This window comes from Juglans regia, chromosome 8 (genome assembly GCF_001411555.2).
Source record: "Juglans regia cultivar Chandler chromosome 8, Walnut 2.0, whole genome shotgun sequence".
Lineage (NCBI taxonomy): Eukaryota > Viridiplantae > Streptophyta > Magnoliopsida > Fagales > Juglandaceae > Juglans > Juglans regia.
This window is the reverse complement of record NC_049908.1, coordinates 17,329,787-17,344,922: the sequence shown is the minus strand read 5'-3', so window position 1 is coordinate 17,344,922 and position 15,136 is coordinate 17,329,787. Positions and strand designations below refer to the sequence as shown.

Genomic DNA, 15,136 nt, shown 5'->3' with positions numbered 1-15,136 from the left:
CAACCTGTAGAAAGTGTTACGTTCTATTCAAAGACATCGAAATTTATTTTATGTACATATTAGGTGCGAGCTCAATCCGATTAGATGATTCACAAGTTGACCAAGATTTGAGATGGCTAATACCTTGGATTCAAAATTGACGAAGTTGGGTGAACATGTGATTTTCATAGTAGCCTTTCATAATTTTTTTAATTGTTATTCGTGCTATTTTTGTGGCCGCCCATGGCCCACCCTTCCATTTTTAATTTTTGTTAGAATAAATAAAAATAATTTTTAAATTTAATTTAGTTAATATTTTAAAAGGAAGTGTTGACTATGACTTTTTCGAAGAAAGTTTAGTTATCGAGAATATTTTAAAATATATTATTATTATTTATTATTTATTATTTAATATTTTATCATTATTTTTTTATTATTATTTATAAAATTTTTGAGAATATTTTACTAACTAAACACAATTAGTGAGATATGATACAAGTCATGTTTAGATATTGAGATAAAAAGAAATAATTTTAAATAAAAATTTAAAATTAAATAAAATATTATTATAAATTTAAAATTTTTAAAAAATAAAATTATTTATTTTTTTTATATAAAAATTTTAAAAGATTATAATAATAAGACACGGTATATCCATCCGGAATCCGGATTCCGCGCTCACCCCGCCCCCGAAGAAAGGGAAGTTCGAATCCAAAGGGGAAACGGAATCCTCATAATCTACGGCGTCGTTTTATTTCTCTTTTTCCTGTTTCTCCTTCTCGGTCTCCTCCTCCTTTGAAATCATGACGACGTCCTTTTCGTCTTCTGTTTCTGTTTCTATTTCTGCTTTCTTTTTCTTCTTTGTGAACTTGCATTTACGTCATCTGTAAAAGGAAAAGATAATCGATGGGATTGATATTGGAAGGGGAAGAGAACGACCAAGTCTTGCTTCCTCCCTCCAATTTCTCATTGGTCGAGGACGGCATTTTCAGATCCGGCTCCCCTCAATCCTCCAATTTCCCATTCCTCGACTCCCTAAATCTCCGATCCATCATGTAAGTATTTATTTTTATCCCTCAAACGAAGTGTTCTGTAAGGTTCAAGCTGCTGAATTCTTGAACCAGCACCAGGAATTCGTAACAAAACCTCAGAAACAATCAACACACAGAATAGACTGAACAAGATTTCATTCATAAACCTTGTAGAGAATTTTCGAGGAATTCTCAACCTCCCAAACAGACTCTCAGGATTATTCAATGCCTTTTCATCCTACTTACCTCTGCTTTTATAGAAGCAGATGTCTAACAACCTTCTAACAATCGCAAGAAAGCAAATGTAAAACGCAACTAACAGTTTACATCATGAAACGTAACGTTTCACTAAAACACTAAATGCAGTTGCTAAGAATTTAAAACGCAACACTTCCGTAAGAATTAAAACGATTCGTTTCATTAAACCTCAGTTCCCCTAACGGCTTAAACTGCTGCAACTAACTTCCTAACAACCTCATAACAGACTTCCTCCAAGCCTTACTGATCTGCACCACTTCAAGGCCTCTGCCAAGCACCCGTGACAATCTCCACCACTTCAAGGCCTTGCCCACAAGGCACCCGTGACAATCATTGCAAGACAGTGCTTACCAAGTGAGGATACAAAGATCTGAGCTTCCACAGCAATTCCCAAGAACTATCCTCCACAGATGCCCCAACCCACTTGATCAATACCTCAGTTAAAGCTTGATTTCCCACTTTCTTCATTCTTCTTTCTAGAATCAGTTCAGGTTCAGGTTGCACATTTCCTTCACTATCGACCGGAGGTAAGGTAGATAATGGGGAAATCTGATCTCCAAGTTTCTTTTTTAAGCAAGAAACATGGAAAACAGGATGTATTTTTGCTGAAGGTGGTAAATTCAATTTGTGTGCCACTTGACCAATCTTTTCAATGATCTGAAAGGGACCATAGAATCGAGGGGCCAGTTTCATATTTCTTCTCAATGCTACTGATTTTTGTCGATAAGGCTGCAGTTTAAGGAACACCCAATCTCCCACTTCAAATACTCTTTCAATTCTCTTCTGATCAGCATACCATTTCATTCTACTTTGTGCCTTTTCCAAATTCTCCTTTAAAAGGGAAAGTACTTCATCTCGAGACTTCAGCTGCTGATCTACTGCAGCATTAGCAGTAGTACCAGGAACATATGTCAACAGCTTAGGAGGACAGATGCCATAAAGTGCTTGGAATGGAGTCATACCAATCGATGAATGCATGGTAGTGTTATAACACCACTCTGCCATGGGTAACCAAGCACTCCAATTCTTTGGCTTGGTGCCAATGTATGATCTTAAATAGCCTTCAACACATTTATTTAAAGCTTCTGCTTGGCCATCAGATTGAGGATGATATCCTGAGGAAAAAGCCAAGTTAGTTCCTTGCATCTCAAATAATTGCCTCCAGAATTTGCTAGTAAAGACCACATCACGATCAGATACTATAGTCTTAGGCAGCCCATGAAGCTTAAAAACTCCAGAAAAAAACACCTCAGCTACCTTGCTAGCTGTATAAGGGTGTGCCATAGGAAAAAAGTGACCAAACTTGGTCAATCTATCAACCACAGTGAGGATAACAGTCATTCCCTTGGAACATGGAAGGCCTTCAATAAAATCCATTGCAATGTCCAGCCAAGGAGTCTGAGGAATAGGCAATGGCTGCAACAATCCTGCTGGATGGGTTGTTTCATGCTTATTCACTTGACAAGCCTGACACTCCTTCACCAATTTTTTGATATCCCTTCTCATACCAGGCCAATAAAAATCCATCCGTGCCTTTTGTAATGTTTTATGATACCCAACATGCCCAGCTTCTGGGTTATGATGGATATAGTGTAAAATCTTTTGTTGAAAAGAGGAAGAAGGTACTATAACCAGCTTACCTTTCCTCAGCAAAAGACCTTGCTGCATAGAGTAATCTTTTGGAACTGGACTTCCTTGCTGTAAGGCAGTGATAATACTGTAAAGATCCTCAGAAAGAACATAACTTTGCTTAAGCTCATCCACCCAAATAGGAGTAGGAAAAGATATGAGGGCTAATGTAGCTGTCTCCTCCATCATTTTCCTTGAAAGAGCATCTGGTGCCTTGTTATCCCTTCCCTTCTTATATTCAATCTTGAAATCATATCCCATAAGCTTGGAAATCCACTTCTGCTGAGCTTCAGTTGCTGCCTTTTGTTCTAACAAGTGTTTCAATGCCTGTTGGTCAGTTTTGATTTTAAAAACTTGACCAAGAAGATATGGTCTCCATCATGCCATTGCACAAACCAAGGCCAAAAGTTCTTTCTCATATGTTGAAAGTAACAAAGCCTTGCCTTTTAAAGCTTTGCTGAAAAAAGCTATTGGCTGGCCTTCCTGCATCAAGACAGCACCCAGCCCCACTCCCGAGGCATCACACTCAATGGTAAACTCCTTTGTAAAGTCTGGAAGTCTTAATACAGGAGGTTTGGATACTGCATTCTTCAACTGAACAAAAGCTGCTTCAGCTTCTTTATTCCAATGAAAAGAGTTCTTCTTTAACAGCTGAGTAAGTGGTAAAGCTATTGAGCCATAGTGCTGTATGAACTTCCTGTAATAACCAGTCAGGCCCAAAAAGCCCCTCAATGCCTTCACTGTTTTTGGAATTGGCCAATCAATCATGGAAGAAATCTTGGCTGGATCTGCTTTAACTCCATCTCCCGATATTATATGGCCCAAATAATCAATTTCAGGGACAGCAAATTTACACTTAGATCTCTTAGCAAATAAAGTTTGTTGCTGTAAAACAGTTAAGACTGCCTTCAAGTGTTCCAAATGCTGAGCAAAATCTTGACTATAAACCAAGATATCATCGAAAAAAACCAAAACAAACCTCCTAAGAAAAGGCTTGAAGACATGGTTCATTAATCCTTGAAATGTAGCAGATGCATTAGTAAGCCCAAATGGCATTACCAAGAACTCATAATGGCCTTCATGAGTTCTAAATGCAGTTTTTGAAATATCTTCTTCTTTCACCCTTATTTGATGATAACCTGACCTTAAGTCAAGTTTGGAAAAAATCTTAGCTCCATGAAGCTCATCAAGAAGCTCATCAATAACAGGTATGGGAAACTTGTCTTTAATGGTTTCATTGTTGAGGGCTCGATAGTCAATACACATTCTCCAACTACCATCAGCTTTCTTTACCAGCAACACAGGTGAAGAAAAAGGACTTTGGCTAGGCCTTATAACTCCATTACTGAGCAATTCATTCACTATCTTCTCAATCTCAGCTTTTTGATAATGAGCATATCGATAAGGCCTAACTGAAACTGGTTGAGCACCCTCCTTCAACAGAATCGAATGATCAAATTCCCTAGGTGGGGGTAAGCACTCGGGTTCTTCAAATATTCCTTTAAACAGCCCCAACAATTGCTCCACTTCACTATGCACTTGCCCTTCAACTACACAGGTCTCCAAGGTCATTATCTGCAACAACCACCCTTGTTGCCTCACAAAAGATGATTTCAACAGATTCAATCCAGGGTGTACTGCTACTGAATCATAAACTAAGCCTTGCAAAGAAAGCTTTTTTCCTTCCACCACAAACTGCATGATCATCTTGGTAAAATCCCAATGAATACCCCCCAATGTCTTCAACCATTGGACACCCAATACAATATCACAACCCCCCAAATTTAATACATGAAAAGGAACTAAGAACTTAGTACCTTGAATGCTGATATTTTCTTCACATCTGCCTTGGCTAAGTATTTTAGCACCATTAGCCACCTTCACTTGAAGACCTCTATCCTTTAACACCTTAAGCTTTGCTGCCTCCACGACCAATGGATCCAAGAAGTTATGAGTACTTCCTGAATCCACCAAGATTTCAACAGAAAATGAACCAATCTTGCCCAACAACTTCATTGCATTGCTGTTAGTACAACCAGAAATTGCACTAATGGAAACCTCGAGCTCTTCAGATTCTTTTTCAAGAACTGAATTAACTTTTGTTACCAGCTCTTCATTCACTTGTGGTTCCTCATTCTCTACACTGCTATCCACATGCAACAAATAAACCTTTGGAGTTTTACAAATGTGGTTGGGGTTCCACTTCTCATCACAGTGGTAACAAAGACCTTTTTTCCTTTTTTCATCCATCTGCAAGGAAGTAATCCTCTTAGCTAGGATCTGATTTCTTGGCCCTCTATTAGAAATTTCCACTGGATTATCAACAACCCCTTTCTCACCAAGATTCATATTAGTCTTCCAAGGTCTTCTTGAAGATAAAATATACTCCTCTTGGATTTTTGCCAATCCAAAAGCAGCACCTAGATTGACAGGATTAAACATTTTGACTGGTAATCTGACTTCATCTTTCAACCCACTCAGGAAACAGCTAAGTTTATGTTTTTCAAATAGTCCTTTTAATCGATTAGACAAAGCTTCAAATTGTGACTTGTACAAAGTGACAGAAGAAGTTTGCTTTAACTTCATCAAGGCCTCCATTGGGTCATCATATGCTGATGGCCCAAACCTCACTTGTAAAGCCAAGATTAAGGACTCCCAAGAATTAAATTGGCCAGAATCCAACCCTTCTTGGTACCATACCAACGCCTCTCCTTCCATGTGATAAGAAGCCACTAATAACTTCTGATGAAATGGTGTCTGGTGGTAGTCAAAATATTGAGTGGCTTTAAAAACCCATCCATTAGGATCAGTGCCATTGAATCGTGGAAATTCTAAACGCAACCCTCTCCAAACTACACCCCTATCATCACCATTCCCTCCACGAACTTCTTGATTATTAACATGACTGGATTCAACAACAGAACGTAACATGTCAGTGAGTTGATCTAACCTTTCTGAAATCCCACTGATTGCTTGGTGATGATGCTCCAATTGCTTCTGCATAATTTCTTGTTGCTTTTGTAAACCTTCTTGCTGACTTTTCATCGAGCCTCTTGTGCCCTCCGCCATTGTAGGATCGTCCACTGCTGATACCACTTGTAAGGTTCAAGCTGCTGAATTCTTGAACCAGCACCAGGAATTCGTAACAAAACCTCAGAAACAATCAACACACAGAATAGACTGAACAAGATTTCATTCATAAACCTTGTATAGAATTTTCGAGGAATTCTCAACCTCCCAAACAGACTCTCAGGATTATTCAATGCCTTTTCATCCTACTTACCTCTGCTTTTATAGAAGCAGATGTCTAACAACCTTCTAACAATCGCAAGAAAGCAAATGTAAAACGCAACTAACAGTTTACATCATGAAACGCAACGTTTCACTAAAACACTAAACGCAGTTGCTAAGAATTTAAAACGCAACACTTCCGTAAGAATTAAAACGATTCGTTTCATTAAACCTCAGTTCCTCTAACGGCTTAAACTGCTGCAACTAACTTCCTAACAACCTCATAACAGACTTCCTCCAAGCCTTACTGATCTGCACCACTTCAAGGCCTCTGCCAAGCACCCGTGACATGTTCCTGTGTTTTGAGAAAATCATTTTATATATGTTTTATGTGGGAGTCTGTTTTGTCGCCCATAAAATTTTTGTCGGGAAATCCGAGAGAAGAGAGAAAATGAATTATGAAATATGGGAATTGTGTTTTTGGTTTGTCTCGTTTGGCATTGCTTTACAAAAAGTTATTGCATTAGACGGTGGTTTTTGGACATTCTTCTTGTTGTTTTCTAAAACGAAAATTAAGTTTTCCTTATTGAAACCTCTCGAGAAACGAAGGATGATGTCTTGGATTGTTCTAAGATATTGACTTGTGTCTGATTGGGAATTTGAACAGATATTTGTGTCCCGAACCATACCCGGAGGAGAACTTGGATTTTCTTCGCTCTCGGAATATTCGGCTCTTTCAGTTTGGAATCGAAGGGAAGACGGTAATTATCTCTCAACTCTCATCGCTCTATCAAGTTTTTAGTTTGGAATACGGTGTGTTGTATTGTGTATTTATGGTAATGGTTCAGAAAAGCATTCCTGTTTGAGGACTGTTTGTTGCAGTGATTTAAAACAGTATTGGTTCAAAAAAGTACAATAATAGCAGTTATAGCCTAAGGGAAATTTCTAGTTCATGAATTTGTTTCAAAAGGCTGGAATATTTTCCATTGATGATCATATATAGAATGGTTAAATGCAGTTGATGGTAGCTTACGAGCAAAAACAGGGAAAAAAAAGAACTTCATGTTTTGACCTTAATAAGAAAGAAGAAGAAGAATATGTAATTATTTTTGTTCTCTTCTCCTGCTGTAGTTTTTTCATTTGGTGTCACGGTCTGGCGCCCATCGTATTTTATTGGCAAATTATCTATAACTGTTCAGAACTTATAATATGGGCCTATGGCTGATAGAATATGTCCATAAGTATGCTGTGTATATTTTTATATATGATGAACATATAGATGCTAATGATTTTATGTTTTCAGTCATCAATGTCCAAATGGATAGGCATACTGAATTGCTTGATTTATGAAGTCCTTGCCGTATAAATCGAAACCTCAGTAGTTGAACTGTGTGGTTTTAATTACCATTGACGAGAATGACATATGATGAAATGTGTGTAGTTTTGCCCTTTTAAACTGTATGGTACAAAGGTGCATAACCCTTTGCATTTGCAGGAGCCTTCTTTATCTAATCTCAAGGATACGATCATGGAGGCTCTGAAAGTCTTAATTGGTAATTAGGATTATGATCTGACAAACTTTCAATTAACTTTTGGTTGAAATTTAGTTAGATCCTGTTATTTTGTATTCCTTACGTCAATTTTTTTTTTTTTAATTTATATTTTGGTGTTTCCAGATGTTAGAAATCATCCAGTTTTGATCCATTGTAAGCGTGGGAAGGTATATGGTTCGCATTCCTTTATTTTTTTTATTTAAGTAAGAGATAAATATTATTGATATGAATGAAGTAGGCAAAGCTTGTGTACACATGAAGTATACAAAAAACACCTAAATATATTCTAAGAGCGATAAATTAAAGACAAGAAATCATGAACATTGCCTCCATTTAGTACAATAGTGGAAAACCAAAGCAGTTAGGGCTGTAAATTAGATCTTTTAATTTTTTTTTATTTAATTTATTAATTATTAAATCTTATTCAAAAAAAAAAAAAATTCGAGCTCAAATTCGGCTCGACTTGAACTCGTTTGTGGGACGAGCTCGAATTCGAGTTGAGAGTTTAGCTTATCAAATCGAGTTCGAACAAAGAATAATAAAAAAATCTCGAGTTCGGGCTCGAACTCGAGCTCGAGTATGTTGAGTTGAACAGAGCTCGGCAAGCCAAAGACCGGCTCGGTTCAGTTCGATTACGGCCCTAAAAGCAGTATATGGTTCGCATTCTAATTTTTAGCTTCCAATATTTTAAAAGTATGAGATAAATGCCTTAACAGCTGGTTGATTTGTTTTTCTTTTCAAGGTTTGATTATTTAATAATTTTTCTTGTTTTGTTTTTCCTGCAGCATCGGACAGGTTGTCTGGTTGGTTGCCTGAGAAAATTTCAGAATTGGTGTTTGTCTTCTGTGTTTGAGGAGTACCAACGATTTGCTGGTGCAAAATCTAGGGAAATAGATTTGACATTCTTAGAGACGTTTGACGCAAAGTGCCTGAGACCGTGTCTTTACAGCATTATATACCAATATCAAGGATATGGCTCGAACAAGAGGCGTTTGCTGTACACAGAAGAGAATTTACAAAAGCCCCAAATCACGTCAGTTTAATCGGGCTGTGGTTGAGTGTTTTTCTTTTCTTTTATTTTTTATTTTTTGGAAATAAAATATTTTTTACTTCGCTGAGGTGCTTTAGTTACACACCTTCTTTGTAAATAACAGATTAAATACTAAATGATTCTTGATTTTTTTAGTTTTGCAATTTGTAATTTTATCGATTTACTTTTCGATTTTGCAGTTTTCAATTCATATTCTATTGAGAAATGATACGTTCACAAAAGGATGCACGGATCAAGGCAATATATTTTTTTATCTGTTGATTACCGTTCACTTGGTTAAGAGGATGAAATGAGATGATGAGAATTTTATAAATAATAATATGATGGTTTGTGAATAGTAGTGTAATAATTTGAGATAAATATTTATTTTTTTGAAGTATAAAAGTGGTATCTTTCATTCATTCACTATCAACAAAGTTAATCATTAAAGTATTTCTCCTTTTAACGCAGAATTCATGATTTGCAAGGGTCCTCTTCTATCTATACTAGTTCTTCATTACAAGTAAGTGCCATTTTTGCAAGTAAATGAGCTATGTTATTTCTCTCTACAAGTAAAAGACAGCAACAAGTTTGAGTTTGCTGCAAGAAAACTTCTCATATCTTCAATTAAAATGCCATAATCTGCCCATACCTCCTCCTTACTGTTCGTATCATTGGCTATCACCTTTGAATCCCCCTCCAAAATAACACAGGACAGCCCAGCTCCAAGCAAAGAACCGTGGCTCTTCTTAATGCAAATGCCTCAGCCAAAACTGGTCTCATGACAGCATCCATTTTTAAACAAAGACAAGCTAAAATATCCCCTTCTGCATTCCTACATATGACTCCAATGCCGATTCTCTTATTCTTCACATCCATAGTTGCATCTCAATTAACTTTACAGACCATATCAGGGGGTTTTTTCCACTTTTTCACTTCCCTTTTTGCATGACTAGTCTGTGTCTAAATATTTGCTGCAATAAAATCATCTCTGCTCTCCTTAGCAACACATAACACCCTCCTTGGATTCTCAAATTTCTTTTCAAAAATCACAGAATTCCTTCTCATCGTACATGCTACTAGCCCTACCTCCTCCTTTTCCAAGCACACATTCAACTTCTTTCACAACTCCATGAACTCCATCTTTGTATTAGCCCATTTGTGAACAGGACTTCCAATTTCTGCCCATACATCCGAGGCTTCTGGACAGCACCAAAGAGTATGAGAAATAGTTTCCACTCCCCTCTCACAAATAGGACAGAGGTTGGTATCACAAATATTTTTCTTGAACATATTCAACCTTGTAGGAATTAAATCGTGACAAGCCTTCAAAATGAATTGTTTTACTACCCCCTGTACATTTTGCTTCCAGATAGAGTTCCAAACTGATTTAGCTTCTGCCACATTTGAATGCTCACCTTTCCCATCCCTTATTCTTGAGTGCTCCAAATGATAGGCAGCACTCTTGACAGAGAAAGTTCCTTTGTCAGTACAACCCCACCAAATCTGCTAATAGGAATGCTACATATAGCAGCAGCCTCATCCTTAAGAAAGATATCTTCAACCAGTCCTTTCTTCCAAGAAACCGATCCTTCATCAATAAGCTGTTGCACACAAGAATCCTTAGAATAAAATCTTCATAGGAGATTGTACCATGTGAGTGGAGGACAATGGTACCCATCTATCTTTCCAGATTCTGATCTGACTCCCATCTCCCACCCTCCAACGAAGGCCTTCCTTAACCAAACCAATAGAGTACCATCAGCTCCTGCATATTAAGGAAGGAGCATACCCCAGTCTTGCTTCCAAAAAACTTTCCCCTTTGAAGTACTTCTCTTTCATCACTCTGGCAACTAAAGAAGACGGGTTATTAAGGATCCTCCAACACTGCTTAGGCAGCATGGCTTTGTTGAAGCTCTCAAGGTCCCTAAAACCCAAACCCCCTCTCTTCTTGGAATATCCCATCTTGAACCAGCTTCTCCACTGAATTCTTCTATCGTTTTGCATATGCCCCCACCAAAACCTTGCCATAACAACTGATATCTCCTTACACCGCCTTCTCGGTAGTCTGAAAACACTCATGGAGTATGTGGGGATCGCCTGGATGACTGCCTTCAATAGAATTTCCTTCCCAGCTTGTGAAAGGAAATTGTTCTTCCAGCTATTTACTTTTATCCATACTCTTTCCTCTAGACTTTTGAAAGTATTATACCTTGATCTCCCCACAATAGGTGGTAGACCAAGATAGTTCTCATAGTTGCTGCAAGTTGTCACTCCTGCTATTTGCTGTATATGTGATCTCACTGCCATAGGGGTATTAGAACTAAAGAAAATAGTTGTCTTTTGTTTGTTCAAAATCTGTCCCGAGGCCTTCTCATAAGTACTAAGCAGCCCTTGAATTTTAACCCATTCTGACATTCTTGCCCTACAAAAAATAACAGAATCATCAGCAAAAAGAAGATGACTCACTCGTGTACCTCCTCTTGTCACTACTACCCCCCTTATTTCACCTCTTCTTTCAGCTGATTCAACTAGGGAGTTAAGCCCTTCAACACACAAAATGAATAGATAGGGGGAGATTGGGTCCCCCTGTCTTATTCCCCTTGAAAGCAGGCCTCAACACTATCCGCTGCCTGTCTCACTGCTATCTCCACAGGTACCTCTATTGTGACATCAAGAACAGCCAGACACTGATGTGCACAATTAGTACTCTCCCTACGCTGAGACCCCTCTGCTCTTGCTTCATTAAACTCTGGATCAAACTTGTTTTTTGCCATATTTTCCCCATACTTCTGCCACTCACCAGATCCAGGTCTACTTCCCCCACCAAGTGGTTTTCCCATTCATTCTTCCGGCCATACTTGGAGCACGAAGCCAAACACCATATTGAAGTTTTCCCCCCAGCTTACCAGTTGTGTTAGCTCTCGTATTGCTGCATCCCTTCCCACCATGGACAATAAATCCACACTTAAAACACATTCTGGGCAATTCCTCATACCTCCAGATTTTCTCCCCAATCAGATTGATAGTTCGTCCCCTCGCAATTGTTTTCTTCAAATTTAGCCCAATTCTAACTCTTAGAAAGCTCCCCCATCCAGTTCCATCCCCTCTCACATCTACCCCCTTAACATCACCTATTGTACCTCCGATTTGTTGGCCCACTTCATGATTCATACAAGCAAGTGGGAGGTTAGTCATCTGCACCCAGAAATCCTCACAATCAAAATTCATCTTCTGAGAGGGGACTAAACCATCAAAAGGTTTTAGAACCAGCAAACAATTATCAAATAACCAGGGTCTCCCTTCCATCACTCTCCATTTATCCTTCCAGCATTTAAAACTAATTACAAACAGGTTTGTGCTAATCTCCTAAAATTGGAAAGAGCTTCCAATTTTCCAAATCTTAGCCATTGTCGATCTAATTACTTCCTTCCCCAATCTGTGGTCAGACCACAGTCTCTAAGCTTATTTAGCCAATTTCAATAACCGAGTTTTCATCCTCAGTGAGACTAAGACGTTTGGATTCGAAGATGATTTGAGATGAGCTGAGATGAGTTGAGATGGATTGTGAATAGTAATGAGATGAGTTATGAATAGTAGTGAAATTTGTGAGTTAAAGTTGCTGAATAGTAATGAATAGTAGTGAGATGAGTTGAGATGAGTTGAGATGACTTGCGAATCCAAACGTCTCCTAAGTTGGTCCCATTCCTCCTCCAAATCCTCCATGCCTTCCACCCTTAATCACATGATCAGACTAAGGGGAATCGCTCCCTTAGGCTGTTTCAGGAACACTGAGACTGCCCACACCACCTATTCTCTCTCGCAGAGAGAGCTTAGAGGAGAGTTGAGCCTTTTTTGTTTTGGTTTTATTTCCTATTTACAAAATTCTCTCATCCTCAAACGAGCCCTAAAACAAATGAAAACCAGGATAAATATTTATTGAGTTTCAAGAAAGGTGAGAGAAAAAAATTAATAAAAAATATTATAAAGTTAAAATATTGTTAGAATATAATTTTTTAATATATTTTTTGTTTTGAGATTTAAAATATTTGAATTGTTTTTTTTTTATTATTTGAAAAGTTGAAAAAATTGTAATGATTAATTTGAAAATTTTCTAATGATTAGTTTGAAAGTGTTTGTGTTGGAATAATGTTTTGAAGGAAAATGAGATGAGATGAGATATGATAGAATGGGATGAAAAATGTTTGCAAACATTCTCTAATGGTAATGGCAAGTTGAACGTATTATAACATGCAACATAAATGTTTTTGTGCTAAATCACTTCCAAAAAATAGTAAGAGCCATAAAGAGTTGAACCCTAAAAGAATAAAAAGATGATAACTTACTAAAGAAAAAAAAAACTAAAAGGCATCTCAAATGGATACGGGTGGCAAACCCATGGTTCACTAGTGTCAGGTGGCCCGTGAGCCACCAACTTGAATTGACAAATCCTGTAACAGCCTGCTAGAAATTCACTGGTGAAATTTCTATTGATTTTAAGAACCTCATGAAAATCCCATAAGTTTTTACGTATCGACTAATCGCACAGGTTTTAGTCTGTCAACATAGTCAGTGTTATAACTCACTATGGTACTAGAAATATGAGTTTAATTATTTGAGATAGTTAGAAGTGTCAGAATGTGTTTTGATCTACACCATTAGACTCAGTTGATTATTTAGGATTTTATGGCACAATAACCCATTTTAATAATTTTGGACGAAACGCCTGTTCGAAATTGTAAAATTATTTTTAGGGACACTTCGGGATTGAATTTCGGTAAACGATTTTCACTATAGGTTAATATGAATATTTAGGATCTTTTAGTACTAAGTTTATTATGCATTTTTTGGAGTGAATAGTAACCTCGATAAGTGCACCTAGTGTAGTGTTTCCAAAATCACAGTGTGAAATGTCCAAATTAGGTTAGAGAAGTTTTATTTGGACACTTGGCCAGATCTTAGCCACACATAGTAAATAGTTGACACTTGGCACCATTAGGAACCATTAGATGGATTTGTGAAGGAAATGAAGGTGTGAGATCATACCACCTAAGTAAAACTTTGTTTTATCTGATCAACCAAATTGGGCCATACCAAAGAAGGTTTCAATCCTAGAAAACCCCAAATGGCTGGAATCCAATTGAAACCCCAAAAACTTGGTTGAAACCGAAACCCTAAATGGTTTCCCAAACCCTAAAGTTGGCCCCCGAATCCTTTTTAATCTGATTTCTAGCATTGTGTTTAATCACTTGATTAAATTACTTCCACATACTATTAATTAATAAAATCCTTGTTATAACATCATTATCCAACCTTTTAAATCTTGGAAATTTAATTGGGTCAAGAAAAATTAGATTTGGGCTTGATAGTATCCCAAACCCTAACCAAACCCCAACCAAACCCCATTTAAACCCCAAATTGAAGCCCACTTGGCTGAGGCCCACCAAGGACCACAAATTTGGCCACCTTGGCAAATTTTCTTGAAGAAGTTTCCTCCACCACATGGTAGGCCATCCACTGCACCCATTAGTTCCTTGATGTGAAGTAGAAATCCACCTCATCAACCTCCATACCTCATAGCTGCTGCAAGTAGTCCTTACTACTGTAGGTAGTCCTTGCCCCTCACTGTTCTCCACTTTATGTCACATAGCCACCTCCAATCAAGGGTTATTCAAGCCCATAACTTCTCTCTCCAAAAGTAAAGTCGTGCAAGACACATTTCACTCCCTTTAATCACTTCTTCACCCTGTTCTTAGATAGAAACTCAAAAGAGCTCTCTCAGCCAGATTTCTGGGTGTTTTTGCCTGGAGCTTTTTGACCATTTTTAAGTATTTTTGCACTATGACTCCTTCAGAAAAGTTGTTTGTATTTGAGTGTAGTTGCCCTTATTAATCTCATTTCTTGCTCATTTGATTGGTATTTTTAACTATGGAAAGGTCATTCTGGGCATAAAACTGGAGAGTATGTTATGTTTTGAAAATTTTGACCAAGCTAATGAACATATCTTGGTCTGAACATCTAATTGAGAGTTGTTAGCATGTGTTTATGAATGTTAATTGAGGTTTTATTTCATGACTAAAGTTTTTGATGACAGATTTTCTTAGATCTAGAAACTTGAAAACTAGAAGTGGAAAAACAGTTTTTGTTTTGAGAAAGTCTGAATATTTCGTGGTTTAATCTTACTCCAAAGGCTTTGATATTTTTATGTGATGATCCTAAGCCTATTATACACATGTTAGGATGTTAGTTTGAAGATATTTAGTATTAGTTTTAAAGATATAATTTTTCCATGCAAGAGGATTTCAATTAGGCCTAAGATTTGATATTTTTGGGTTAGATCCATGTTTTATTGAGTTATAGCCATGTGATTTTAAGTTTGATGGTTGGATCTTCTTTAGAACACATCTTTAAACCATGTGATGTTT

General features: G+C 37.4%; 1 protein-coding gene across 2 annotated transcripts; it reads left to right on the top strand.

Annotated features, from left to right (window-relative positions):
- The first annotated feature begins 885 nt into the window (after positions 1 to 885).
- On the top strand, positions 886 to 8,724 carry LOC108981553 (tyrosine-protein phosphatase DSP5-like). 2 transcript variants are annotated; one of them, XM_018952771.2, is made up of 5 exons: positions 886 to 1,034; positions 6,796 to 6,889; positions 7,624 to 7,681; positions 7,805 to 7,848; positions 8,467 to 8,724. In XM_018952771.2, the coding sequence occupies exons 1-5, from the start codon at positions 886 to 888 to the stop codon at positions 8,722 to 8,724; spliced, it is 603 nt and encodes a 200-aa protein (XP_018808316.1). The 2 variants fall into 2 exon arrangements, with proteins under 2 accessions (XP_018808316.1, XP_035549408.1); XM_035693515.1 differs by lacking the exons at positions 7,624 to 7,681; positions 8,467 to 8,724 and having other exon boundaries at positions 7,805 to 7,828.
- Positions 8,725 to 15,136: the final 6,412 nt, after the last annotated feature.